The following is a 27,862-nucleotide window of genomic DNA, read 5'->3' as shown; positions in this document are numbered from 1 at the left end:
TATGCAAAGCTTAACACAGTGATAAGCTGAACTTCAGCTTCCTTTTCTGCCTCCCTGCACTCCATGAATTCCTTTCATGCCAGCCCCATCAGAAAGAGAAACGTATGTCATTTCTCTAATACCTCACCACATTCCCAAGTGCAACTTTACATGGCTTAAATGCAGAGATGGACAAGCTAATAAGCATTTGCATTTTAAACATAAAGCAATTTCAAAAGCAAAAGAGAAACACAATACCTTTTTCTTTAACCACTTCAGTGTCTTCTCCTGGCTGTATTTGTGGAATTTCTGACTGCCAATCTCTGAGAAAAACCAAGCAAGGGGAAGAAAGCGATCACTGGTTTGGACTGCATTTTCACTACTTTTAACATATTTTAAATTGTAGATACAGCTTCAAAGTTATTTTGTGGCTTGCACATGTTTGATATCAGGGCAATAAGTTTCCATAATATTGGAAAACAGGAAAAATAAACAGACAGCTGAACTTGACAATTCTTTAATTAGGCCCTAATCCAGTAAAGCACATGTTATATTTATGTGTAATCTTGGGCTGCCTGAATTCACTAAGATGCTTCTCAAGCCCTTGTAGTTTACCAAACCTTCACTGCCCTGTGTCACCAGAATGGTCATTTTAGCTACATAGTTCACAACACAAAATGTTCGTTCCATGACTGCTTTTACTTTACGTACTGAATTCCAGCACCTAGTAAGGGGCCAAGACACAAAGCTGGTTAGTGAAGACAAACCATTCAAACTTTCAATAAACCCTTTTTCTTTCAGTTCTCCCAATTCTCTCCTCTCACTTCACAGGGTGACTAAAGCAAAAGTTTTACTTCTATCCCCCCTTTTACGTAGTTTAATACAGCATTAAAAGAAAATACAGAATCCAAAACAGTGAAACACACTCCTTGTGGGAGGAAGTACGTGATTCATTTATCATTTATTGAGCAACATAAATTAACTCAATGGTATAAGAATTTCAGAAAGTGTTCCCCCTGTGATAACTAGGGTAACACGAACACTTGCTATTCACATACGATTAGTTATCTGGAGATATGTGAATTCACAATGCTGAGGCAAAGGAGAGAGAAAATTACAAAGGCTCCTTGAAATTTCAGTATAAAAATTCAGTAGTAATTCACAGAAAGCTGTATTTTGGAAATGGAATGAAATGCCTAATGAGAATTCACAGGAGATTTTAGAGCCCAGAGTGTTTCAGTCTTTTTCTTTAACAGGTATTTCAATAAGTTTTAATCTCCTGTTTACCATTCCCATAAATACCTACATCTGTTTCATGTCATTTACTGATCCAGTATCATATTCCAACACTCAGTTCATGGAGTTTCCTTCTCCCCTTGCAAACAACAACATATTATTTATGATTCCTGCAGCATTTCCTTCTTTGGGATTTATCTTGGCTCTTTCAAATTGCATACAAATAGCTAACTATTATGTGCTCTTTGTGTATACATGGCAGGGGGTATGGAGAGGTCGAGGAAAGCTGTTTACAAGATAAAGTTTAAATCTATCTCAGCACTCGCAGAAGAGTAAAATGCCAAAATTCTTCATAGCAAAAAGGAAAAAAACCACTAATATACACTTTGCTTCATGGAGCTGATGAGTTGCAGGTAAAGTAATTAGCTGCGGCACTGCTGGCTGCAGCCTTTAGGACTTAGAAGCTTCTATATGGCTCTGAAAGAAAAGAAGAAAATGGGGGAGATGCTCTGGATACATGAACCTGCTTCTCAAAGAACTAACATGGTCTAGGTCCAAGTACAGTAAGTACGATTTGTGGATTCTTATCTAAGAAAGTTCGAGGAAGGGACATCCTCCAGCCTCCACCCTGCAACCCATGCTGAAAAGTAATTCTAGTTTGTATTCCCAGGCAGGCTCCCCCACAACAGCATGATTCAGAGTGACTCAGTTAGGGAAAGGAAACATAGAACTGTGAAGCCATTTTCATTAAAACATGAAAAATAATTACACTGAACCCTTCAGAGATCACTTTGTTTGAAAATATTTTGTGTGCTTGACAGTTTTGACTATTAAATTCTAGAAACTGACAGTATTTGAGACCTCTGAAGAATTGAAGTGAGTTATGAAAGTCACAAACTGCTGACAAAAGGATTCAATATTGGAACGTGGATTTAACATGTGATGCACATTTGATATTGGTGAGAGTTAGCAACTATGTTTGATAATATGAGTATATATTGGAAAGCCTTTTGTTCCCTAATGTGTCTGGTGCTTATAAAACTGGTCTGAGACATCTGGAAAGATTGGGTTTGAGAAATACAGATGGAATATAAGTGGTTCTACAATTAAATAATATGTTCAGTGATCGGGTAATCGCTATGTAGACTTGGAAGTTTCCCTGATGTATTGTTGAGCAAACTGCCTAAAGCACATTTTAACATCCATTTTCTCAGTGTTTTCCATAACTCTGAAACTCACATGGCCCCTTTTTTCCTACCTTCTGGGAATACAAGCTTGGCAATATTACTTTGTTATTCTAATCAGGTAAGTTTTCTTGGCTCTTCATGTTAATCACATCAGACAAGATCACAGTGCAGTTTTTGCCTTGCGAAATGAAATAAAAGAGTAAAACTCTAGAACTGGAATTCATAAACCTTTCTTAAACCTTTTCTATTGTATTTCCTACCCGATGTTTGAATTCATTAGCAAACAACCTGCCTCACCCAGATTTAGCGAGCTGTTAAGACACTCTTTCCTCAACTACTAAAGCAGGTAACCAGGAATTTAATCCAGCAAAATGAATTTGCAGTGCCCTTCAATACTGAGGCCAGGGAAGGTAGACTTTCTGCTAATTCAGTAAACTGTGTAAACTGTGAGCACTCTAGGGTAAGAATTTGTTAGACAGATGTTAAATGCCTTAAGATTAAATTAAGATTGAAATAATTATGTTGTTAGGTTCTGCCAAACAGAACAGAGCTGCAGAAGACTCAACACAACAGATACTTCTTGCCCTAAAGCCCTACTCCTTAAACAAGAAAGGCTACAAAGTGGGCAACAGGTCTTAGACCTAGAAAAGAGTACTTTAGTCATAATAATTTTACAGGCAGTGAAAGACGTGAGAGTATGAAACACATAGAAGTGGACTGTACAGAAAGGTGACCTGTGCATGACAGGCCAGGAAGCACCAATGTGTTTGTTGCATAACAATATGCTTGGTGTTCTAAAAAAAGAAAGAAATCCTAAGAATAAACCCCACTGTTACATTTAACCCAAACCGGAATAAGAAAAAAAAGCTTCAGGTACATGCAGACACATACCTAAGGACATCCAAGAACATCACATAATGCTGGTGTGTGCATGTGTGTACAGCTTTAATGACAAAGGCAATTTTTACCTTACATTTCAAAACAAAACCCAGGAAGTGAACACAAATTCTTTAACAGTTAGTATCATTTGCTGGCAAAATGACAAAAAACGTATAGGTGTACATATTATGTAAAAACACAATTGCAAAAAAAACAAGCAGTAAAGCATCTTCACTACTATCTAACAGAATAATGTTTATCAGAGGATGCGCTGATGGATAACTGCAAATACAATTTAAGAATGGACACAGAGGTTAGACCAAGACACAAGACCTTGTCTATAGCAAATACTTCATTTTTTATTATTATTTTTACTTTGCTGCTAAGAAGGGAATAAATAAATACTGCCCTCAAAGGCAGCACTGCTGTTAGGAGGAAGTGCCTTTTCAGAAAAATAATCCAGACCTAGTTCTACATTCCTATACAGACTTCTCAGTTTGACAGCCAAGAGGATCTGGCATAATTTTTCACCTTCTCAGATGGGTGCACAGCAGTTTAGTACCCCTTCTCTCACCCTTAGCTCCTTAGCCAGTGTTAGACAAGTTGCAGGGCACAGTAATTGCCTAAAGGCTTAATAATGGTTCTTTCTGGAAGTATTTATCACTTCACAGGAAGGCAAAAGCAGTTTTGTATTTCAGATGCACCTGTCTTAAAGAAGCCTCAAAAGTCAGAACTCACCCAAGGAAAAAGTTTGCCGGCTCCTAATGATGCTGAATATAACTAAATGTTTTCCAAAGGTTTTTTCAGAAATGCAGGCGTATCACAACAGCACATAATTCCAACTACCCCAGTCTCAGCAAGAATGCAACAACAGTCTTGCTGCCCAGATTTCCTCATCTCTTGTTAAAGTGATCATTTTCAGTGAAAATATGTCCTGCCTTAAAATTCAAATTGATTTTCTGGGGGAAGCAACTGCCCTACATGACTGCATATGCACCATATCACACAGGAAATACTTAAGCTTAAGCATCTGAATCTTTAAAGAAAAACTCACAGCCCCACCCCCACCCTCCCAATATTCTATACAGCAATACAGAGGTCTGGTGTTTTACTTCTTAGCAGGGTTTTTGTTCGTCCATCACCCTTCCTTAGCCACTTCCTAATTATTTGTATATCACCTAAATATTTCTTCTTTCATATATGTTTGTATATCAATGACAAGGGCAGAGTGCTTTGTGAAAGCAAACTCCTAATATTTCTGGCTTTTAATCTGTGTACCTCAACTGCTTGGAGGAGCTCTACGTGCATAAGGGTCAGACAGCTTAGTTGTTATGCACTTGGTGGTAGACTTATGTTCTCAGACTCCTGTACCTCCTCCTGTAGAACTCCATCTGCACGTAGGTAAGTCTCCATTCCCTATCAGGAAGTCAGCAAGCATAAGGAGAATGCTCTTTAAAGAACTGAATATAAAAACTGAGGTCTTGCATCTTCTGCAGGTCTGCCAGGCTGCCAAAATTACATAATGCTCCTTCATCTTCCCTCGAAAACAATATATGGTCCTCAAACCAAAAGCCCTTATACCAAAGGGAGTTCTGTGCAAAGACTGAGAAAACTATGTACCAAATTAATACTTTGCTATTTTTTTTTCCATTTAGGTTTTCTCTCTTATACACTTATGCATCCCAATCAAGTTTTCTATTTTTAAAAAATTAAATCTTTGAACTTAAACCCACAACATGAAATTATGCAGAGCCAGAAAACCTGTGCTCTCCTTTCTCAGCAGTATATTCTCTCTTCTCCAGCTTCTTCCTACTTATTTGAATGCTTTGCAACAAAGGGAGAAAAAAAGCCAAATGGACAATGGTTAACTTCTTCCCCACCAGACCATCCTACACTAAATAAAGAATTTAGAGAGATATAAAACTTTCTTCAAAAGGCAAAGAAAGTTCACAACACATACAGTAATGTCAAGAAGGCAGCTCTGCTCAGTTTATCATTTTTATGAAACCTAGCAACAAGACTGCACAAGTATTTCAGAGTTACAGTAGATAATCTGAGATCCACACATCACTATTCACAATACTGCAATGACAACTTCTAAGCCTAAGCTTCTGTTTTTAAAGTACAGCTGCACGCAGCACATTAGGTGTTTGGTAAAGCAAAAACCAGTATTTAGATCTATCTTGTAATGAAGTGACATTAACAAATCCAGTCTTTTTTTGCCCCCCCAGCCCCTTTTTTCACCTTTTTCTTCTGTTATATGATGTATGTACTGTTTAACATCTGCACACTTCAGCAGCAATGGGCAGCTAGGGTACTCCGCGTCTAGCACAACTTGATCAAGTGGCTGGAACTTTCCCTGCTGCTGAAAATACATCAAAGAGATTATAAAAGCATTATTATAATGTTAATACACATATATACACTACACATATATAGAAATATATATGTGTAGAACAGTCATAGCTTTAAAATAAAGGATTTAAAGAAGATCGCATTTTGAATGGTAACACATGACATTCAGAAACTGATTACAAAGCAAGCTATAAGTATTTATTTCAAACCAGTAAATACCTGCAAAATGCCTAACTCTTCAATTACTGCACTTAAAAGACCAAATTTAAAACAACATGGGGAGAAACTAATGTAAAGTACAGTGGGATTTTTTGGAAGATGACATAAGGCACCATAGTCAGTGTGTGCCAATAGTATTTTAGACCAAAACCTGTTGGATTAAACCCAGTGTCATAACTTCCATTCAAATTTTGCTTCTCCTTCCATAAAGATAAATCTCAAAGGAGCAGGGCAGCTTCTGGAACACAATATTAACCTTTCACCTCTGCAAAGTCAATTCCAGTTTGGCCAGAGTATGTATATAAAGTGATTTTGGCATAACTTAAATAGCCCCACACATGACAGAACCATCAAACAAATTTTGCTGTTGCCAAACAATGCATAATCATTCAGCACAGTTTGGCACAACTGGCAGCCTTCCCTTTGGAAAGATCCTTTAGCGCATCAGTACAAAGACTCAGTGAGCTCTCCATCCTCAGAGTGCATGGTCTCAGGAGCCAAAGCTGAAGTCATTATACAGATCAGCATGAAAAAAACCCACTTGGGTATACTGCTTTCACTATTAATTAATCCTCTTGCTAGACAGTCAGAGGCTTAATAACAGTAACCATCCATTGTTAAATCACAATAAAAACAGGCCAAAACTCCCTCAAAACACATTAAAAAAAACCCCAAACAAAAACCAAAACCAGAAAGGATTTTAAGTTTTTTTCTCCTGAAAAAGAAAAGGCACAATAACACTGGCAAAAAGAAGGCTGAGATGCAGAAATAAAGCTACAATGAACTGCTTCCTATAGATAACTTAACCTGCACAAACCTGCCTGTGTCTCAAAGCAAGACAGCCACGCTTACATTGTACAGGGGCCCTGGCCTAAACCAAGAAAGCCTGCTGTATAGGGGATGGCTCTGCTCAGAAGACACATCAAGCAACTCTGCATCACAGTATCAAAACCAAAGGATTGCACAAAGGATGATCCTAAGATACCCACTGGATACCTTGATACCCATTATTTCAAGCCAGAAGTGACTGTGCTGCATTCAAGCTGGCCTTAGACAAAGTATCTGCAACACAGTTCTCAAGACTTCCCCTTTACTGAAGAATACACTAACTTAAGCAGGGCACTGCAGGAATGCATTTGCCCTCATTTAGGACACAGAACTCTGTGCACTTATCTGGCATCATGCCTGGCCTAGAAAACCAGAAAACCTAGAAAACAACGTACCAGGAAAGTAAAGGGCAGTACAGGACTATTCCCAAGAACAGGAACATCAGCAGTAGTTGTCTTTTACTCAGGCTACCTCAAACACTCTACCACATAGAGGAGATTTACTGTGTCCCTAATTTAAGTTTGGTATAAAGCTTTCAAAGGGATGATGAATTCAAACAGAGCACAGTGCCTAGAGAATGAGCTAAATTATTCCTTGTGAAATGACGACTTCTGATGGGCTATCCTGAAGCAGAAACAGAGAACAGATACACAGGATATATTTGCGCATCCTATACCATATATAATTTAAAAATTATTACAGAACAATAGGTTACTATTACAAATGTGTAGCTGGGCTTCATTTCTTCACCATACAAAAATTGTTTTCCTGCATTCTCCACTTGCAATCAAAAGCAGAGAATAGCAACCAACCTTACAGGAAATGCTCTTGGAACAAAAACTCTTTGGATGCATAAAGTGAAATTATTGCCTCCATGAAACAAAAAACAAGGATCAACATTAACGTTTTATTTTATGCCCTTTTTTCCACAGGCAGATTATAAACAATAAATCAGGAACTGCCTTTGCCTTTTGATACACTTCCAAATTTTAAATAAACTTTCGCCACACCCACGATAAATCAATTGTCATTTATTAACTATCCGACTTTTGGATACTTGATCATCCTGTTCCTGTTCTGTGATATAGCATCTATACAGACACTTCTTCTAAAGAGGCAATGCTTCCTTTCAAGTTCAAACTGCCACAGAAATGTTCCTTGCTCCTCCTCCTTAGCATCCAAATTCTTCCTTCTTCTTCTCTTCTTTCTTATAATAATTCATCTCCTGGTGCCTCAGAAAGGGCACTGATTTGTTTCACTCTGATGATATCTCATCATTTTAAATTCAACAGTCCTGGGACAGGCTCACACAAAAGGACAAAAGAGATTCTCCACTGCTCTTAAAAAGCAGGTGATTCGTTTGTTGAGATTGCAAGCTGACTCCTGGAACATACTTTACCAACCAAAAAACTTGATGCAAACGAAAGTACTGCTAGGGTGGCTTTCACTGCTTTACATGCAAATTAAATTTCTATTATTATGGAAGCCCCTCTTTGTAGAATTAACGTAATTTCTCAAGTCAGAAATAACATTTTCTCCTGAGAATTCCAGTGAAAAAATAAAGCAGCCTTACCTCCTTGTCTGCCTTTATGAGGTAGTGAAGTATCAGAAATAAGGGGTCCATCGGTGTAACAAATAGCAGACGCCCATCTAAGTGACAGAAATGTAAAAGCAAGCTTAGTACTAAGAGACACAATATATTGACCTTTGGATTTTTTAGGATGTTTTTCAGGAGTGGAGGCAAGAAGAGAAGAATCTTTTTTTCTAGTAAGTATCTCAGTATTTTAATCAGATGGGCAGGAAAATAGAATTTGTGATTGTATATTAAAAATACAGAGCTAACTCAATTCTCAACCCTGCCAAACCAAAGCAGAAGCTCCGCTGCAGGTCTGCTAGCTTCAAGTACTCGTTATTTTTGCCTTTTTCTGGACTATATTAAAAACATAAAAATTGAAGCTGCCCTCTATTGGCAGATTTAGGTGTAACAGAAACTTATTTTGGGATACCAGATGTATCCAGTATACTTCACCTCAAACACTGGGCAAGGCAACACTGTGCTGGCAGAAGAGGTAGGCAGGGCAAGAAAGAATTTCAAGAGCTAGTTAAGTTAGAGCTGCCTCTCATCTATAAGGGGAGAATCTGCACGCTGTCTCCTAGTAGAAAAAAAATAATTAAATAGATCAGAAAGTATGGCTCAATATGTTGTATTCACTTGGTCTCCCATTGAAACAGACACCTCTGCCCATCTGGAGCTCATTGCGGGACAATGGCTTAGTCAGGCTTTTTGTATAATTGTAGATAATTGGAAACAATGTAACATCAAGAAAACTCACTAATGAGACCAAATAATTGACGACAATTTGACATCAATTAGCAAACCAAAAGCAAATAAATGTAAATTTTTTTGGCTTAAATCAAATGATTAAGATAATTAAAGAAAAGGAAATCCTATTGCAATGGCCCTAAAACTAACAAAAGATGAAGTGGGAAGGCAAAGCTGATACCCAATCTAACATCTGTATTACTAACATAATGCACTAAGTGAGACAAAGCAAGCACCAGGACTACTTACAAACATGAAAGCTTTGATAATAAAACTGGAGGGGAAAAAATACTAGCCACTTTCTCACAGCTTCCATTTAAATGCTTTCCACTGTACATCCAGGAAGAGGTATTTTTATTTGTTCTAAAGAATTTGGGCTCTAGATGTACAAAGACCTTCCCCCTTCTCTGCAGATAATAAGATAATTTGCTTTAACTGCAAACACACAGCTTTTTTCTGTTGTTCGTTCCCTGATTGTTTTCAGAGATGCAGCAGCCCTAACATTCAGGAACAATTTCTTCTCCTCTATCTTTTAAAGAAAACAGGCAATGATTCCTTAAGGCAACTGTTTCCCAAGGGCCAAAAGAGAGGTTAGAAAGGGAGGGGGGAGAATACAACGTGGACATAATTGGGAGCAGGGAGCAGACTCAGTCTTTTGGCTCAGCCCCAGATGGAGCAAGGAAAAGCTCACAGACATACCACTTGGATTGCTATATGCACCTGCAGAGGATGTTTAAAAGCTAACACACGCTTTGGGATATTACCATTAAAGAAGGCACATGTCCAGTGGGGTTGCTTTTATTTGCTTTTATTTATCGATATAAACGGTCTTTTTTCTAGTTAAAAAGGACACAACAAATATACCTTCTTCTCCTGAATTAATACTTATTGTTTGGTCTGTGGATATGCTGGCAGAGAAACACTACTTCAGTGACATCGTTACTGATAAAGGCTTGTTAAAGCTGTCACAAGGAGTTACATGAGTTTCCTCCTCCTTTTCAGAAAGGCAAGCTAGGTACAGAGTATGACTGGGATGGTATAGATGAGCTCACTTCAGACAGAACAGTGAAATGGCACCTTCAGACAGCAGGCCTATCCTCAGATCCCAGCACTCACACACGGGACTACAGCTGTAATTAAAAGAAAGCAAGACCTTACATTCCAACACTTGGAGCTCTAACACAACACTCGGCTGTTCAGCTAGCTAAGGCCTTCCAGCCCTTTTTCCCTCCCGTAAGATCACACATATTTTTCTTGCGCCGAGAACTTGCTGGTGTGATTGACAAGGCAAGCTAATCACTTCAGTTTAAATACAATTGAATGACTTACACACACACCCCCAACCCCCAAAGACAAATGAACATCTGTCTAATTGAGGCTGCCAAAGGCTGCCTTTTAAAGAGAGACCACAAAGCCCCCAGCCCTGGTTAAATCCAGATGGCAAATGAGTGTGTCAGAAGCTGGGGATATGATACAGCATGCCTCAAACAACTAGGAAAAACACCTGTAAATTTACTAGAAGTGAGAGGGAAGGTCTGTGTATGCACATTAGTTACAGCTGGGAGAAGGATACATTATAGTACTCACCTTGTTGAACAGTCTGACCTATAAACCAGGAACGATATTCCTCATGAAAAGCTTTTACTTCAAACAGCTGCTGTGCACCGCTATTGAATAAGTAAAGAGTTGCTTCCCCTGTTGAAAAGAAATCTGGTTTGTGTTTGTAAGCTTTCACAAAAATCAAAAGAATACCCAATACATCTGAAGAATGTGCCTTATATACATACAGACACACAAACATACACACATTCTACATAAACTCACTACAAAGAAAGCTCAGACAAAGAAAACTATTATATACAGATGTTCATTTACCAGCTCTATAAACTAAACTGAATTTGAATCAATAAATAATATGTGTGAATAGTTCATCTTACAACACAAAGCCTTTGATCCAAACCCAAATCAAAATCACTCAAGAAATCAGCTTTTGTCTGTACTGAAGGGGGAAGGTGGAAAAACAAGAAAATACCCTCTCCTTTGATCATGTTTGTCTCCAAGATAGCAGTCTCTAGGTTAGAAAAACAAAAGTCTCAAACCTCCAAGTGACAATTTGAAATATTTTTTTTTGCGTGTATCAAAATGGATTGTCGATGACTCAGTATGGGTAGACAAACAATGTGAACAAGGAAGCTAAAAGGAGTTGCTTTGAAGTGCCCATCAGAATCTTCATAGTTTGGAAAGGAAAACTTTATTTTAGGCCACCCCATAGCACAGCTCTGCCATTTCACATTAGTTCTGGGTTACAATAAAAGGGTGAGGAATACGTTGCAAGCAGGATTGGCATTTTCCATATCTAAAACAGGAAGTTGCTAGAACTACAGAAAGAGCCCCTGAAATTTGGTCAGCTGAGTCTGCTGGCTGGAGTGGTCCTGTCTTGGGTATCAATGCATCTTCAAGAGACAAGAGCAACTACAACAGGGCATTTCTGCTCAAAACACATAAATTGCAAAGCTGCACTGACTTGCAGACCATGGGCTGGCTCAAAAAAAGTTTCAAATGTAAGCACCTGCAAGCTGATGTCAGCACTGCTGTTCTAAGTTTGCAGAGATCCCTTGGTGCATAGGAAGGTCAGCAAAAATGGCCAGACACACCTCTTCTAAAAAATTACTGATAATGCATTTCCCCCCCTTTATCCAAAAGGCTGACCAGATGTTTAACCTCACCTAAGGATACAGTTTGAGTTCTCTCATGATTTTTTTTTTTTTGAGGGGGAGTGGAGAGTAGATACAAGGGAGAGCAGAGGGCTCAATCACTACCATGTGCTTCTCAGCAAGGGTCTATACCATAGTTTGCTCAGTGCCAGACATCAAACTACTCACAGAAGTGCTCACTGAACAACTTTAGACTCCTACCAGTGACAGCACAAGCCAAATACTATGGTGACCTATGAAATCTTGAGAAAGGGACCATTCCTACTGCCTACCTCCAGCTCCTTAATTTATTTGAGTATGTTAAAAGGACAGTCACCACAGGTTCCCAACAGTGTCATTAGACAGAAATACTAATGGATGGAGAGAGAACTTAGGCAGCTTTTCTCACAACTTTACCACTTCAATTAGTTGCTTAAGTCTTATGGTACGGTTATTTCCCTTCTTTTAGTTCAGCGCTTTAAAAATGCTTCTTTTTCAGAAGTGGTACTTCTGAATTGCAGGCTGAACCCTAACTTATAGTCTCTGTAAAGGACAGACATTTTGTCCTTTTTGCCTGTCTATAAAAAGGACCATGCATGCTTTTATTTAATAAAGTGGTTAGCATCAATTCTATAGCGTGCTGAGTCCTTCAGTGCATATTTATACAGTATCTGGCATCAACAATTCATCAGTTAGACCCAAACATAAGGAAAATACATTAATAGGGTGTTCTCAGTCCTTCCATTTTCAGACCCTATAGTTATAATAGGCTACATAACTGGAAGTTTATGCAGGTCTATAAATAAGCTCCTGTAAATTCTAAAGGAACACACCCAGGCAATCATTGTGCTTTAGGCTTTCCCCAGAAACCTTTCAGAAGATCTCTGATTCTACAAGGTAAACAGATCTCTTCTTTCACAGAATAAAGCAAATTATATCTATGCTTTTAAAAACAATAAATTAGAAAGCTAATATAATACAACAGGTGGAAAATATCCATGACTATACATTCCCACTGTAAATCTGAGCAATCAAAAAACAGGTATCATGATTAGTAAGTGATTTCACATTCTGTTTCTATTATTTTTAATTCTTTTCCTCTTTCAAGAACAAGTAGGAGTTAGTACATTGTGACATTAAAATGTACCTGAAGACTTTATTTACAAACACGTAAATATGAGCAGTGAATTTCAAAACAAAAACATACAACTTAAATCTACAGAAACCAAAGGAGCTTATGAAAAGAAAAAAAAAAGCATGAAACATGTTTTTCAAACAAAATACATTAACCCTAACAAAGGCTTACTGCAAGTTTCTGTTGCAGTATCTCATATTCCAATTATTACATTACTCATATAATAATAACAAATCGTTGACAAAAAGAACAATCTGATTATAAGAAAGTAACTGTGGGATGGTGGTGTCATGGTATCACCTGCATTTGCTGGTCTTTCCAATGTACTTTGAATTCAAAGTGCCTCATCATGAGAAAAGAGACACCACCACTTTGACAAGGGAAAGAAGAAAAATTAGATTTAAAAATGAAAAGACCCAAAAATCTTGGTAAGTATAACTGAAACACTTCTTCTAGCTCCAACTATTTATTTTATAGCATAAGATGAATGCTATGAAGTCTAAATTTGGATTAAAAAAAGCCCAGGCTCAACACCCAACACTGTAAGCTTCCCAAAACTAATGCACTTAAAAACAGAACTTAAATTACACCTCTTTTTTGTGCTGCCAATATTCCTGATGAATAAACAGTTCAACCAATTAAAATTATAAAAGAAATCCTAAATGTTTGCACAGCATTAACTATCTGGCATCACCAGCAATATCTTTGGCACATAGACTTAAACTATCATCATTATTTCAGCTTGCAAAATATGAATTTTTTGGTGGTGGAGGGAACCAACCAGAACATTAACAGGCTCATGTCACAATTCCAAAACTTGCCTGTGCTTGGATTGCGCAGTCTCGTAAACAAAGGTTCGCTGTCAGGTGTCTTAGGGGGGTCAGTAGCAGCCTCTGTAGAGGGAGAGGAAAAAGTTATGAACTTGTAAATTGAGAAGTATTTCAAGTTTTGTCATGCTTCTCCAAGACATTCGGAATTGGATTGACACTTCTTGAAAACTCACGTATTTTCCACCTAAAAGTTGTAAGTCTCAGCTCAAATTCATCCTACCTGATCAAGGCACCAAAATTATCATTCCAGACTTCCTGGCACTCTCCATCTGCTACAGGAAAGATATGTACCTAGGAATGATTTAGATTCTGAAAACCACTTCGCCCTAGAGAGCCTCAGGCAAGAGATCTCCTAAGTTTGACATTTCAGTTAAGCAAGATGAACTGATATGTCGCCCTGACTAGACACAAAAGACAATGAGAACGCTTTGGTAAGTTAGGACAAGCACAATGTGGGCATTAAAAAGTTAAAAGTGCAAAAGGTAAAATACTTATGGGAAGAAACAGTGGTCCTCTAAAGCTTTCAGGAAGTCAGATTACGCAGGAATATGCAGCATGATTTGTCTGAGTGGCCATTGTTTTTGTGAAAAATATACACACTTGTTTATCTCTTATGTATAATCTTGAAAAATAAAGAGTGCGTTTAATTCCCCTCCCCAGGAAAAAGAAGTTGAGAGAATACAGCACCTTTGGCTTAAGCCTCTGACAGTTGTTCTCTTTTCTGTGTCCTTAAGCAAAAAAAAAGACAAAAAGCAGAGCTACAAAGTACAATTTCTCTGTGAAATTATAAAAAAAAAAGAAATAAAGGAAACAGTTCCCACAAGGATGCTGAATCAAGTCTGAAAAAAAAACCATCTATAAGGATCCCCAGTTAATAATATTCTATCCAAGCTCTCTTTGTAGCGAAAGTCTAACATATTTATGAAAACAACTTCCCACATCTGAGTGAAGAGCAACATGACAGCATCATCTTTCTTAGCTTGCATACTGCCAGTTCTGTCCCAATTCCCTTCATACAGCCATTCATCAGAGGAAGGAAAATTACTAAAGCATTTCACATACACAACCAGTATCCAGACCCCAGAGAATTGACTGACAGGGATCAGGCTGACAATTTAGTTACGGTGCTGCTGAGGAAAGCAGAGAGCAGCAGCAGAAGTGGGCCGCACAGCTATTCACAAAGGCTTGTTGGAAGGAACACAAGTGCCACATCGTCCTTCCCCTTTCAGTAGCATCCAGGAGGTTTGCAGAGTGGGAGATAGCACAGTTCTTTTCTGTGGAAAACAGGGAACTAGGAACCTCAAGCACAACCAAAAATAGCTGTCCTCCACTCTGGCTGAAATCCTATCCCCAACACATTCAGAAAGGACAGGTGGACTTCTCACAGGTTGTTCACTGGCACCTCAGTGGCAAAAAAAGCTCCAAATAACCCTCAACTTTTACATCCACTCCTGCTTATTCAGTTGTGTCACAAACAGAAATTGCCCAGATAAAGACGTAAGCAAGGCTTAAAAAGCAAGTGTGTTTTATGATAGTGTTGGAGGATAATAACTCTCAGAGCTGTTTGGAGAATTTACAGTCATTTTCCTTCCCCGAATTTTTAGCTGAGTCTTCAGGTGGCTTGAAAAACTGCTCAAAAAGTTTCAATGTAAGTTGAGGGGGTTTAATGGAAAAAGTCCATATTTGCTAACCAGACTTGCTTCACATGCGAATACATAAACACACACGGTTGTCAAGCTACATTTGCCCTGGCAAAGGCAAACTTCAAATTTCTAGAGCTGTGTATATTTCAATTCTTGACCACAGTTTAACATTAGGGTATTTTTTGTTACTTTTTAAAACACTACAGTGATTAATGACAGTGAAAGAAACACTGTGTTTACTTTGATGTTTCACATGAACATGTTAAAATATACACACTAAATGTGAGTTTCAAAATTAAAAAAAAAAGCAAAACAAAAAAAATCCCAAAGGAACTTTTAGCACTCAGTTGCTCTGCTTTCTTCTTGCATAGATTTATGAACACTGGGAATGAGTCCAGCTGAGCCCTAAGTTGCATCTTGTATAATGTGAACAATTAAGTAGACAATCCTTCCTAATGTAGCTGTTTTTAATGAAGTTCACATCTTTATTTAGTTGACACGTTCTTTTCCTAACCTTCTAGTAACACACTGAATTTATCTAGCCCTGCTAAGCCTGGGAGACACCTGCACTTAGGGAACATTCATTGTAGCAAACCCAAGGGATACAGTGTCCCATCTCTTCCTCATCAATCTTCTGCCTTCCCAACACCCCATGCTATCCCAGGCTCAGCAGCCTTTGCTCTGCCCCTTTGTATATGCAACCTGGCCCTGCAGCTGCCTTGGCTCAGCCAATAGCTCACCATGTGAAGAGAAGCACAGCACTGCCCATTTAGTTCTTTGGTCCTCTCCAATTTCTGTGGGATTCATCACCGCACAGAGGACAGCTGTGATCAGACCCCACTGAACAGTCTGAGCTGCAGCCTTCAGTCCCAGTATCTCATGCTGATGGAATCAGAGTATACACGTCACATTCTCCACACAGCTGCCAGAGAAGATGGGACACACACACACACACACACACACACACACACAAGAAGAAGGGAAGGAGTGGGCAAAGGCAAAAGTTGTTTCTCTGAGTTTCTTTTATCTTCAGTTTCCTCAAAATGTAGGCAACACCACACTCCATTTCCAGGGGCATCTGAAGTATATCTTTGTTATAGATTGGTTCTACTAGATGTCAAATTGGCAGTTAAAAAGAGGCAATTGGGCAAATGCCTGCTTGGAAAACTGGATGCAGTATTAACATGGCCTTAACGGTGAAGGCGGCCTTATTTATCTGAATTTAAACACTGTATAACTAGGAAAATGCTGAGCAAGAGAATTTTGAAGTTAGGTGTCCAAAGCTAACTTGTGTGTGTTTTGGCCTTTAGCCAGGAAAGGTAACTGGATTTCTTTAATGTCATTACATTATCAGTCCTTGTATTTGTGCAAGGATCTCCTATAGCTAAATAAATACAGACTTCTTAAAAAACAGTACTGTAGAAATTTTCTAACAAAACTAAGTTAAACTAGTTTCGTTTTTAGTTTTAAGATTCACATCCACATAAGAAATAATCTTACATAAAATAAGCAGACAAAAGGGATATTACAGGAAGAGGTTTTTTTGCTAAATCCTAAAGGAAAACATCAGGTGATTGCCACTATGCTTACTACAACAGCTTCCATAGCTCAGCCCAGAGAAACTTGTTCATCTACAAGAACAAGTGAGAGATGTAAGAGTTTTCTGACTACTATACTCTCTACCAACTGTCTTGCAGCTGTAAGCTGCAGGTAACACACAGTCAGTACAGGTCAGCTTACTAACAGATGTGCCAGCACAGCATGCTATTCTCCTGGGACAACATTTACAAGGATACAAAAAACTGATACAAGGCTACAGGACACAAAAAACTGACACAAGGAGGGGCTCAATTAATCCTGTCCCAAGAAGGCATCTCAATTAGCAAGCCACTCTCTAAATTGCCAGGGAAGACAGATGACAGGCACTTCCAGGAGGCAGTTGAACCCACCTAAAGCCTAAACCCACCTGTACCATCCCCTGCAAGTATATGCCTCTGTCTCCATGAAGCTTACAGACACTTCCAGTTACACAGAGTACATCCGGTTGCAGTACTGCTACTGCTATACCAGAGGAGGGAGTTCTGAGGTAAGCACAATGCAAGACAATTAAATGCCAACACTGGACTGGTAAGTATGTCTACTTTGCTTAAGTTATAGTCTACTGTTCATTCACTATTAACAACCAAATCTCACACAAAGTCCACCTAAAAATGTGGGTGATACGTCAGTTGTACTGGAGTCTACAGACAGAACCTCTGAATCTTGAAGCTGAGCGAAAGAGACTATAAAAGTTTAAAGAAAGCTTTCCATTACAGAAAAGGAGAAAAGCCTATCGTATTTCATGGAGGTCAGACATACAACCAGGCAAATTCTATAAAACATACAAACAGAACAAAGTAAAAATGAACCAGCTGTCAAGGGATTTCTGCCAATAATTCTTCCACAATGGATAGATACGAGGCACTAATGAATCTGGCCATTTTAAAAAAAAAAGTGTTAGCTGGTACAGCAACATGTATAAATTGGAAAAGAACATAAAACTCCCACTAAGATCTATGAAACTGTTATGGATGATGCAAGGTCTACTCACCTTTTTTATAAAAAAAAAAATGCTTATAGAATACTATATATATAAGACTAATATCAAGTTATATGGAATTCCCATGCAAAAAGCTGCCAGCCAGGCAAGCAAAGAGGCTGTAAATATCTGTCAATTGCGTAAGAGGAAAAAACCCTCTGAGAGCACAGATTTCCCTACCACCATCACCCTGCAAAAAAACAGGATTATTTAAAAGTCTGGAAATATAAAGTTAAGATTTCATTTAAAAACAGATATTAAACCATACGTCACCTACACAAGTCTTTTCCATTCCCTTCTTAACTTCTAACCATGCATGAAAGGCGTGTCAGATGGAGACATTATGATGGAGCCCATTAAATGGACATTTTATGGAAGACTTTAAACTATGTAGCCTAAGGGTACAGATATGTTAGATCTAATAATCATTTTATTTATGTTATTTTTAGAATCAGTCAACTCTGAAGTAAATGGTTTTAATTCAGCGCCTGTGTCCTCTGTCCTGCAGCATGCCCTGAAAAAAGTCCAGTGAAAATTAATAAATCTAGTAGTTTGTATCACCCAAACTTCTGACATATTTTATAATTTACAAGGCAATTAACTCTTAATATAAGGAATGCATTCACATACGCACAGGCTGAGGATACAGTTTCATGAATGGTTTCAAATGACCAAAGATCATAGGCCATTCAAAAGTGTGGTCTTGAGGTCCCCACCTCTCCTCCCTCCCTGTTCCACATCTCTGATGCTTTCTTTCCATTTAAACTAGCAATCCCGTGGCCACACAGCAAGTCAGCTCATTTCACTGATCCAGCTGAGAAATAACCAGTCACAAAAAAGTATTAATTTTCAAGCAGATCAGTAAGCTATTCTCACTTACCATATGGTTACATGATCACCGGAACAAAGGGACAGAACCCATGGCAGGAGCAGATGGCACAGAATATAACCTACCCTGTATGTGACACTGGGGTCTTTAACCACTGTAAGCTAACTGGAAAACTACACTGTATGTGACTTTACAGAGGTGAGAACAAGAGATGAGCCGCAAGACTACATTGTTGCTTCCTTGGCTCCCAATACTCTCAGGGGGGTACTAAATGGCGCACAGCTCAATTTACTGCTGCAGCCCCTTTTCCAGGTGCTTATAATTAAGGTATGGCTTTGCACTTGCACACACTTGATTTTGTAAAATTTTTTAGTTGTTACTAAAGTTATGTTAACTTGATGCTACTTCACCACCTTACCCTCTCCTTTACCATACACAGTACTAGACTTCTGACATGCCTGTTGTAAAAGATAGAATGGTTTTCAGTTTGGTAATTATAGCATTTATTATTTGGTGACCTAATGAAATAACAATTAATGTGACATAACTTATACCCCTTAAAGTTTTTCTGGCTCCCACTTCACCTGCTAATCCTATGATAAAACACAATGGTATCTAAAAATGGCACTGTTTTCTATCCTGAGCAAAACTTCACATGGAAAGGCTACTAGATGGTTTGAGTGGTGTTTTGCTCCAGTACACAGCTTGCAATACAGCTAAATATTAAGACTTCTTCCTGAGAGCATCGCTGTCCTTATGCTGGCACAGTTCACCTCTTACGCCAATAAAACTTTCATGGACTCACTGGCAGCAATGGACAGTACTAATTCATCTGTTACTGAAATCTAGATGCTTGACAGAACATGCAGGGGTTTGAGCTGAATGAAGGAGAGGTCAATCTGGAGAAGTTCAAGAACAGGTTATCACTTGAAAGGATAAAAACTTCAGACTTCCCTTCTCAATATTTATAGGGTCAACACTGGTGCAGCTGTATTACTGGCTGAATCAGCCCTATTCCCATGTGCAGAGAGGCCTAAGTTGGCATAAGTTGGCCTCTTCCAAGCCAGATGGCAGAAAGCAGAAGTAGGAGATGGTGTTACACATTAAAACATCTCTTTTCAGTTATTTTATTTGCTGTGCTTCCTTCTGGCTCCTTAGCTTGCCAGTTATATCTGCTTTATACACAGCTGAGCTCACTATGCCTTTTAAGAGATGACATATAAGTAATCGTGCAAATTACCTGCAGGCAAAAGGCTTTGTTCTGGAGATGCAAATGCCAATTTAGTGGGAGGTTAAGTAAAATATGCCCAGAGAGTGCTAACTTTAAAATAAGCGTATTCACGTTCACCTTATTTAAAAGGTATATAAATATGTGCACATATTTTTATATGACCTTTCTAATGTTTTAAGTCAGCTCTTAAAAAACATACGTACTTGTTTATTGTAAACATTACTTCCAAATTCTTTATCTAAATTATTCTGGAAGTATTAATGTTCAAGTATCCTGCTCAATTCTGACATTCATTACAACTTCTGAAGCAAGCTCCCTAACAGCCCAGCAGTGTGGTCTATTTTGCAGCAGATAAATTGAACTGTTTTTCAAAAGCTAAATAAAAGCATGTATCAAAGCATTGTGCAAGGTGTGAGAATGAGAAAAAAAGAAACCCCCAACTTGCCTACTTCAGATGTTAAAGCAAACTACTTCCATGCATTAAGTATACCACAGCTTCTTTTGCTATATCTTCTCTCAATATGACCCAAAATCTTCAAGTCAAATGCTTCCTCTGTTGTTGCACTGAAAGAAAAGTTCCTTAGTTTCATTTGAAAGAATGGAGGATTAAATTAATGTTTGCTGATGTCCTATGGTTTGGCATCACAGTCCATTTATTTCTGCCTCCATCTGACTTTTGGCATACATGAGACGTGTTCAAACAACTTGCCAAGTCTAACGTGAAACTGCTCCTTTTTAAAAAAAATAAGTAATTCCTAAAAATAATAGGATTGTTAAATTTCCTCCCCCCCTTGCAATCCTTCCCATGCTATTCATACAGCAGTTCCCATTAAACAACAACAACAAAGCTAATCAATTTACTGTTTTAGAAAACAACAGACTGAAAAAATGTAGTCAACTAAACTTCTAGTTCAGAAAAATAAAGGTTGAAAATAATTTTCAGCTTGCAGCTAACCCCTACTTCTTTTCCTATTACAGACAAACAGAACAAATTAAATACAGTCTAGAGAAGAGAAGCCTCCAGGGAGACCTTATAGCAGCCTTTCAGTACTTAAAGGGGGCCTACAAGAAAGATGGAGAGGAACTTTTTACAAGGGCATGTAGCAATGGGACAAGGGGTAATGGTTTTAAACTAGAAGAGGGTAGATTCAGATTAGATATTAGGAAGAAATTCTTCACTGTGAGGGTGACAAGACACTGGCACAGGTTGCCCAGAGTAGCTGTGGATGCCCCATCCCTGGAAGTGTTCAAGGCCAGGCTGGATGGGGCTTTGAGCATCTAGTGGAAGGTGTCTCTGCCCAATGCAGGGGCTTGGCACTAGATGGTCTTTAAGGTCCCTTCAAACCCAAACCATTCTATGATTAACTTCAGGTGTAGAGCGGAACACCTAACTTTGAAAACTGCCTTGAATTTCTGACCTCTTTGCTAAAATCAGTGGATGTAAATAGTTCCAAGTTCTGATATAACACCTATCCTTGAGAAAGTGTACTCAAAAGAGACAGCCCCCTTCACACCCATTCTGTTAAGCAGCTAGTGTGATTTTGGTTGCTATCAATAAGACCAGTTTGAAGCCATTATGTAATAATGTTTATTTGTTATACACAGCCCAGATCAGATCTGTCACCCACAGTGACTCTGCCGCAGCATTTGAGGTTTTTACAGAGCCCTGCCCTTAGAACCCTGCAATTAAGTTGGGTCTCAGTATTATTTCTGTCTAGAAATTAATTTCTAGATCTTATGATTGTCAGAGAAAACATAAAAAACAGTATTTCCAGGGGCCCAACTCACAAAGCAAGTAGAAATTTCCTATATGCACGTGAAAAAAAATAAAATCTCATTGGTTCAGGTAGTAGGGATTTTTAAAAAAACTACATGAATACTCAGTAAACACAGACACAATCTCCTTTACTAAAGCACCTCATTAGCAACTTTTTAGCTGTGAGATAGCCAGGTTTCAATTCTCAGGAGCTACTTTTCCCTTGTACCTGTCTAGTTGCTACAGCTTACAACAGAAAGCCTGTACAGGAAGCTCTGCATTCTCAAGGGTAAAGGAGGGCTCAGCTACATGGGTAATATAATGTTCCTGATTATTCAACCACTATGAGAAAAGCACAATCTGGAAACTCGGCCATCCACCAATGAAGTCTGTGTGGGTCCTTCAGGACTTATTAGTGCTTTGGTATCTTGATTCCTCCAGAACTCCAGATTCAGGAGGTCTTCTTAACCATCGTCAACTACCCTGCACAAAGCAAGTTCAGATCCAGATTTCGAGCCAAGCTAATAAAATCCCCTGGAACGTGGAGCACAGCACAGAAACACCCAAGTGGGCCTGCACAGAGCCAGCTTGGGTCCATCAGGACTTACTAGTTCAGACACTGTCTGAAAGCAGCTGCACTGCAAAGCTGGTTCTGGAAATAGCAGAGATGTGTTAACATGGCACAGTACTTGAACTAATAAACAGTTAGTGCTGAGCTGAGTCTGCTCTAGGCCAAATCTGGTGCCTGTATATGCACGGCATAGTTCATCTGCAACTGGAGAAACTGCCCAAAGAGTTGACTATTTCGAGCCCAGCATGCACAGCTCTATCCTTACCCACACACTCAAGTTTTCTGTCCTCATCGTTTCCCTCCCTATGACAAGTGCCTCTGTCTGACTCCTCCTGTTTGTTCATCATTTTCTCTCTTGACTATAAACATCCATTTCTCAAGCTTCCTCTAAATGTCCGTGATAAGGCTGCATAACATACACCAGCAGCTTCCAGCCTTTCAGAAGTGATTAACATGGTTACTGCCCTCTCCTTATCCTACCTTCTCCACCAGACCCACACTTCCTAACTGCTCCCCCTGACTTCTGGCTTTGCCCTTTGTCTTATCCTTGGTATTTTGATCCCTAACACAGGAACAATTATGTTTATAAAAACAAAACAAAACTACGATTGCACCAGCATATCAAACCATCCTGTCTCCATGTGAAAAAAGTAAGTATCAGCAGAAACACCATCACAAGAGCTCTCACCAGGACAAGGGCAGGCTACCATCTGTAAAGGTAAAATCTGCTACCTGACCTAGAAGTTGCTTACCAGCCAGCCCAGATATGACTGACTGAGGGTCTCCTTTTCAACTCCAACTTGGACTTCCCTTGTGTGACTCTCCCATGCCAAACAGCCTGAGTGTCTTGGTGTGGGAAAGGGCTGGTGAGAGCAAAGATTGTCATCAGGCTGCTCATAAAAACAGAAGGAAAAATAAAAGAAGGAAAGAATGCCATTGGAAAGAATGAGGGTAGGCAAAGACTGATTGAAATGAAGCACAGGGTGACTGGCCTGCTGAACATCACCGCTGCCTCTCAACTCAGGCAACTCTGCTCCCCTTCCCACCTTCACGCACCTCTATAATCCATGCAAAATACCTGCTGAGATATGTGGTTTGTAGCTCTGTACCTCTGTAGTATGATGTATAGACATGAGATGGACATCACCAATCAAAGTTTTACAGTACCAGAAATACAATGATAGAATTAACCACTTGCAAAAGGAAGTGACAAAGTCTGGCCTTCTAGAACGTTTCAAGAGGGCTGGGATAACACACATCATCAGTAAAACAACCAGTCCAACTGCATTACTCCTCCAGCCATAATCATGCCTTCAACAAAGAACATGGGCAGTTTCACCTGACCAAGGAGATTTCTTGTTTCTGAGCTGTTTCCAGAACACTGAAATCAGTATCAAAATTAAGAAATCAGAAACAAAATCGAAACTTATCTCCTTGGTCATCAAACATGCTCTGAACATCAGAGCAGCAATTTATTGCCTATGCATCAGAACATAGTGTAGCAATGTGGACTGAAACAAGATTAGTAATAATCTTATAATCTTCAATACTAAAGCAGACAAGCATACTCTGCTCACTTTCTATGGCAATAGAAAATGAAATCTGCCTGCTTTTTAGATGCTGTGTTCCAGATAATCAACCTGATGTTGTTAGTTGCTGATGTCCAAATTGGAAAGAATCTCACCTTTCCCTTACACGTGCTTTTTACAGTTAAGTGTTTCTACATGTCACATAAGCAGCAAAACCAGTCAGAGACCTGTGCAAAACCAGATTCTCAGAACATCATAACAACTATGGAATCAGAGCAACACATGCACCATTTTTCAGAACTCCAGCCATATCTTTGCCTTGTTCTAGAAAGCTACTGTTGAACCTCTAACAGCCCGAATAATTGAAAAATACTGATTCTTAAGAAAGCAAGTTTCAGTTCTCACTGTTTTACTTCTATACTTCTGAAAGACTTATTCTTTTTTTGGCTAAGATATCCAGTCTCTTTGTAGAACTAGTCACCATCAACATGATCTTCCATCCATACAGGCACTTTTAAGATGTCACAAACAAAGTGAGATGAATGGCACATATCCAAGTGAGATGCTATTAGGTTGTGTAGGATAGTATACATTGTTAACCTCACAAGCTATTCTAGGAGGCAGGCTAGCTAGGTGGTTAGTTCAAACTAACTTAAGCACTTGAAACCAGACCTTAGAAAGCGCCTTTATTACAAGAAAAGTTTTGGAGCTTCTTGCATCACATTAAAACACCTTGCCCCATCCTCTCCCTATGCACAGGATAATGGCTACAGATAGCTACAGTAGCCATACAATGGCTACAAGAAGATAAATAAGCTATTTACACCTAGAAGGTGTTGGTAGATTTATTAACAGATGGTATTAAACTCTCATCCAGAAGCAGATCCTGTAACTATTTACACCAGTCATTTTTATGCATGCATGTAGCATAATGCCATGCGGGTGTTATGAAGATATGGATTGCCATGAGACCAAAATTTAACACAAAGCAGCAGCATTTTTTTGTCATAAATCCAACTGCATCTGTCTTTGTTCCTAAAAGCAATCAGGTATTCCTACTACAAATTCTGCTAAATGGCCAGTGAAGAATTTCTGAGATCCATTCAACAAACCAGTTAAGAAATGTGAAAAGTGATGTTAACTTTAAAAATCTCTTTTCTGGAAAAAAAAAAAAAAGTTAAAACCAAACCAAAAGCATTATTTTTCAGCAGTTCTATTCATATAATTGGCAAGTCTCATCAGTTGTGAAGTTCTGAAATTATCAGCCAGACTTTTTTAAAAATCACTATGTGCTCTGAGGTTCTACTAAGGCTTTAATAAACTTTCTTACAGATCTGGAGTACTATATAAATTTTTTCAGAGCTGTGCTGGCATAATTGGTAATACAAACTGTCTGGCTTCATGAAAGTTACAAGCTCTGGCTCCAGTCCTGCAAACGCTTACTGAAGAATTTAACTTACTGCACAGAACTGACTACTCATGCATAAGTTAAGCATATTTGTAAATATTTGCACAGTATGGACATCTGTTGGCATAGCCAGTCATCTGATACAAGATGCAGCTTTAAATCCTAGTCTGTAAAGAGTCAATATTAAAAAAAACCCAAAAAACTCCTCCTCACTTATAAATTCCTTTCTAAGGCATCAAGCATGTCAGATACCAAAAGGTAGAATCAAAAAGGTAAAACCAGAGGAAGAGAGGAATCAGTGAAATCATAACAGTTGGTTCTGTTTCTCATGTAACTACAGAAGCCTGGTCTCTTACAGATGCATGTGTGACTGAGCTCTTGCCTTGTTTTCAACCTTTGCTGGACTAAGCTCTTGCTATACCCTTCCTTCAGCAGTCCCACTTACAGCACTTCTCACATCATCACAGTCATTTTCACAAAGCTCATAAAATTACTCCAAAGAGCTCCTCCTTTTTATCAGGTTTAGTCGAAGTTAATGCTCTAAAGTTTTGGGTGGGGTAAGAAACAGGCACAGTACAAAGCTGACCCACAGATAATTGTGGAAGCTGCATTTCCTTAAGCAATTAAAAAGCACTTACAAGACACCTCCTTCCTCTTGTTGCCCTGGAGCATCCTGTTTTGCTCACTCTAACACAAAACCCTTTTGTGATCTGTGAATTTAAAATTTTAAAACCTGATAGTAGCCGGAAATAAAAGGGGGAAAGGCATCTTCACATTTATTCAGCACGAAGTGAGAGAAACTAAGCCTACTGAGTGTTTAAGGCCTTGTGTATATGGCACTTGCAGAGCTGCGCACATGGAGGTCTGCTTCTTCAACCTATTGAGAGGAAGAGCCGAAGACATTTCACTGCAGCTTCGGACTTACGGCTTCCAAGGAGTTTGTTTTAAAGCTGAGGCTTAGGGCACTAAACTGTTTCCTTCAAAAAACGCAGGAATGGACTCTGGGAATGGAGGCAAGGTGGGCTGCCAGCAGCAGAGAGGCAACGGTGAGGCTCTATCTGGGACCTTGGTGACAAGACCCCTCTCTTCTACAGCTCCTCTCCCCAGGCCTCAACACGCTGTTTGCAAACCAGAGGCGAGCTTACCTTTGGAAAAACCTAATGACACACAAAAATGAAACGCAGCGATGCAGTGAGGCAAACAGGACCCTGGAGAGGAGAACACGGGTACTCTGCAGGGCCTTGTGTAAAGGCTGTGTCTCAAACCGTCCTTACCACACCAGGCCTGGGGCTGGCTGCACACAGCAGCCCAGAGACCTGCTCCGTCCGATGGAGAAAGGCACCCGCCTCCTGCCCGAGCGACGGCCCAGCCCCGCCGCGATGCGGGCAGGCACCGCCAGGGCCAGTCAGCGGGGCGCGGTGGAGAACCAGCGGTCGGCGCTGCGGCAGAACCTGTCCCACCTCGGAGCCCCGCTGGGTTACCTGGTGCAATGAGCACCCACTGGCCAGGGTGCGCGTCCCCGGGACGCTGCTTCGCGCCGCCCATGCTCCGTACAGCCCGGCCGCCGCCCGCGCTCCCGCCGCCGCTCCCGCCGCCACCGCAACATGGCGGCCGGGGCGTGGCCGCACAGCAGGGCAGGAGAGGCGGGAAGAGGCGCCGCGCCCTATTGCCCGGCCGGCGGCCGCGCGCTCCTCAGCCCCGTGCGTGGCGGCAGGACGGCTCCACTCCGCGGGCGGCAGGGGGGGAGCGGGCGGCCCCTGGGCACTGAGGTGCCTAGAGCTGCGCTGCCGCTTCCCCTCTTCTCCCCCTCCCTGGGGAGAGAATGGTACAAGCCATTGCGGGCGGGACAGAGCGTGGCAAAGCCTCCCCTCTCCCCACGTCCTGTCAGATGCAGCTCTGCGGGCAGTTGGCCGTGTGGGAGGCGGGCAGCGCTACGGAGCCCCTCTCCCTGCTCTTGGCCCAGGAGCGGGCAGGCTGTAGCGCTGCTTTCCCGTACATGCCTCCCCCCTCGTACCCTGAGGGCTGGCAGGCAACGTCTTCCTTTTCACCCAGTCCCGCCGCAGGCTGGGAGGTGATCGTTTTGTAGCGGTCTGTGGCAGACGCTGGGGCGGCCGTAGCTGAGCAGCGTCCGCCCCTGCCCCATCGCCGCCAGCCCCTGGCAGGAGGCAGCAGCACGGCCGAAAGCTTTGTCCTGAGGGGGGCACAGCTTCGATTAGGTGTGATGAGTTTGGACCTGTAAACAGAAGTGCAGGGCCACGGCGGTGATTAGCGGATTTGAACATCCGACCTGAGGAAAGGCCAAAAGCTGGGGCTGTTCAGCTGGGAGAAAGGCAGGCTCGGGGTGGGGATCTTAATCCATGTACATAAACAAATACCTCACAAAGGCAGTAACGAGGATGGAGCCAGGCTTTTCTCAATGGTGCCAACTGGCTCGAGGCAAAGAGCACAAACTTGAAATGTAGGAAATTCAATTTAAACATAAGTAAAAATGCCTTGAGTGTGCAGGTGGTTGAACACTGGAGCAGGTTGTCCTGAATGACTGCAGAGTCTCCATCCGTGGAGATGTTAAAAACCTGACTGGATGTTGCCCTGAGCACCTGCTGTAGCTGGCCCAGCCCTGAGCAGGGACTAGACCCTCCCAGAGGTGCCTGCC

At 40.3% G+C, this 27,862-nt stretch overlaps 1 protein-coding gene across 3 annotated transcripts in view; it reads right to left on the bottom strand.

Annotated features, from left to right (window-relative positions):
• RNASEH2B (ribonuclease H2 subunit B) overlaps positions 1 to 26,861 on the bottom strand; it is a 39,386-nt gene extending 12,525 nt beyond the window's left edge. Inside the window, exons 1-6 of one of the 3 annotated variants that reach the window (XM_027790668.2) lie at positions 26,691 to 26,860; positions 13,656 to 13,727; positions 10,594 to 10,701; positions 8,257 to 8,333; positions 5,526 to 5,643; positions 238 to 302 (exon numbers count right to left, since the gene is read on the bottom strand). In XM_027790668.2, the coding sequence (XP_027646469.1) occupies positions 238 to 302; positions 5,526 to 5,643; positions 8,257 to 8,333; positions 10,594 to 10,701; positions 13,656 to 13,727; positions 26,691 to 26,754 (504 nt within the window). In that variant the 5' untranslated portion in view covers positions 26,755 to 26,860. Of the gene's footprint in view, positions 1 to 237; positions 303 to 5,525; positions 5,647 to 8,256; positions 8,334 to 10,593; positions 10,702 to 13,655; positions 13,728 to 26,690 lie in introns of all 3 variants that reach the window. The other 2 variants (XM_027790666.2, XM_027790669.2) reach the window with 2 other exon arrangements.
• Between the last annotated feature and the right edge of the window lie 1,001 nt (positions 26,862 to 27,862).

This window comes from Falco peregrinus, chromosome 4 (genome assembly GCF_023634155.1).
Source record: "Falco peregrinus isolate bFalPer1 chromosome 4, bFalPer1.pri, whole genome shotgun sequence".
Lineage (NCBI taxonomy): Eukaryota > Metazoa > Chordata > Aves > Falconiformes > Falconidae > Falco > Falco peregrinus.
This window is presented reverse-complemented; position numbering and strand designations above follow the sequence as displayed.